Source organism: Naegleria lovaniensis (genome assembly GCF_003324165.1).
Source record: "Naegleria lovaniensis strain ATCC 30569 chromosome Unknown tig030, whole genome shotgun sequence".
Lineage (NCBI taxonomy): Eukaryota > Heterolobosea > Eutetramitea > Acrasida > Naegleriidae > Naegleria > Naegleria lovaniensis.
In genome coordinates this window covers 510,171-511,460 of record NW_025407852.1, presented here as the reverse complement: position 1 = coordinate 511,460, position 1,290 = coordinate 510,171, and the positions used below count along the sequence as shown (strand labels likewise).

The 1,290-nt window shown below is 37.9% G+C and overlaps 1 protein-coding gene across 1 annotated transcript in view; it reads right to left on the bottom strand.

Annotated features, from left to right (window-relative positions):
• Positions 1–1,290, bottom strand: part of C9374_007811 (uncharacterized protein) — a gene marked incomplete at both ends in the record, with an annotated part of 10,451 nt that overhangs the window by 2,578 nt on the left and 6,583 nt on the right. Inside the window, one exon of the mRNA XM_044697818.1 lies at positions 55–371. Coding sequence (XP_044546435.1) covers positions 55–371 — 317 coding nt within the window. The remainder of the gene's footprint in view (positions 1–54; positions 372–1,290) is intronic.

The following is a 1,290-nucleotide window of genomic DNA, read 5'->3' as shown; positions in this document are numbered from 1 at the left end:
TGATACAGTAAAAGTATCAGTTCCTTTCCATGCAGAACTCAATTTGTAAGTTACAACGTTATTGGAACCTAGAGTCACAGTTGCTTGGTTTACTTGTGTGACCGCTGTAACAGTGACACTGTTTGAATCAGAATCAGAAAATCTTGACGCAAGACTAATGTTGACTCCAGTTGAATAAACACTTCTCCAATGGTAAGTAAATGAAGTGGTATTTGCTGTTGGAGCACCATTATTAATGGTAATGGAGATGGTTCCAGATACATATTCTTTGGAATCTGAAATTACAAAGGTAATGCTATTTACAGAGCCAACAAAACCACTCGTAGGCTTAAATAAAATTGATTTTCCACTGCCTGTTAAGGTCAATGTTCCTTGACTCGATGTTATGGATGTAGCTGGTCAAATTTTTGACCTGGAAAGTCCTGGTTCAGGAAGGTTAAAAATTTTGACCGGGAATATATTTGGTCAAATGTATACAAACGGACGGCAAGGGCCAAATCGATTTTCCTTAATGGTATGATGTGCCTTAATCAACGTGCCTTCGCAAAAAACAGCGGCAAACAGTGGGCGTTGAAAAAAACTTCATCATCATCAGTAAATTATTTTCGCTTCATCTTTGGATTATGGATCATCGGCAACTCATCAGCAATGCTGTCTGATTGGAACTGTTACCTCCATCTTTATTGCACTAAAATTCCTCAATTCTTCACTGAGTTTTTGCGAAGCTTTCAAACCAAGAAATTTCTCCATTAACAGTAACCCGATCTAGTCCGAACTCGATGAATACTAGAGAACCATATTGCAAGCTGTGCTGTTAGGATGGGCTCTTTGAAAGTTCCTTATCATGGTTTCGGTCGTGTTGATCTTCTTCTTATTGGGATGAAGCGGTTTGGATAGAAATTTGTTCTTGGCTGCTCCGAATATGAAGGAAACAGGATCGAAATCTGAAAATGCTTCCATACGTGCTCATCAACCTCGGTAATGTGTGCACCAAATTTCGTGGTGTGATTCGAAGGAAAAGTCCATCATCGTTGTTACTCTTTAGTATCCTGTATTTTTCCTAAGCCAATTAAGGCCACGTAAAATCTTGGCTCGTACTTCACAGACTCTGCTACAACTTGATATAATTGTTGTCCTTATAATATCAACATCATTATCATTGAGTAATCTCATCTATTCATTCCGGTATTTCGACGGAGAGAGATGGGTAACAAGGGTCATCATATTCGTGGTATTTTCTATAACCACAACACATTTATCAATATATTGATATAAATTTCAAACTTCTTA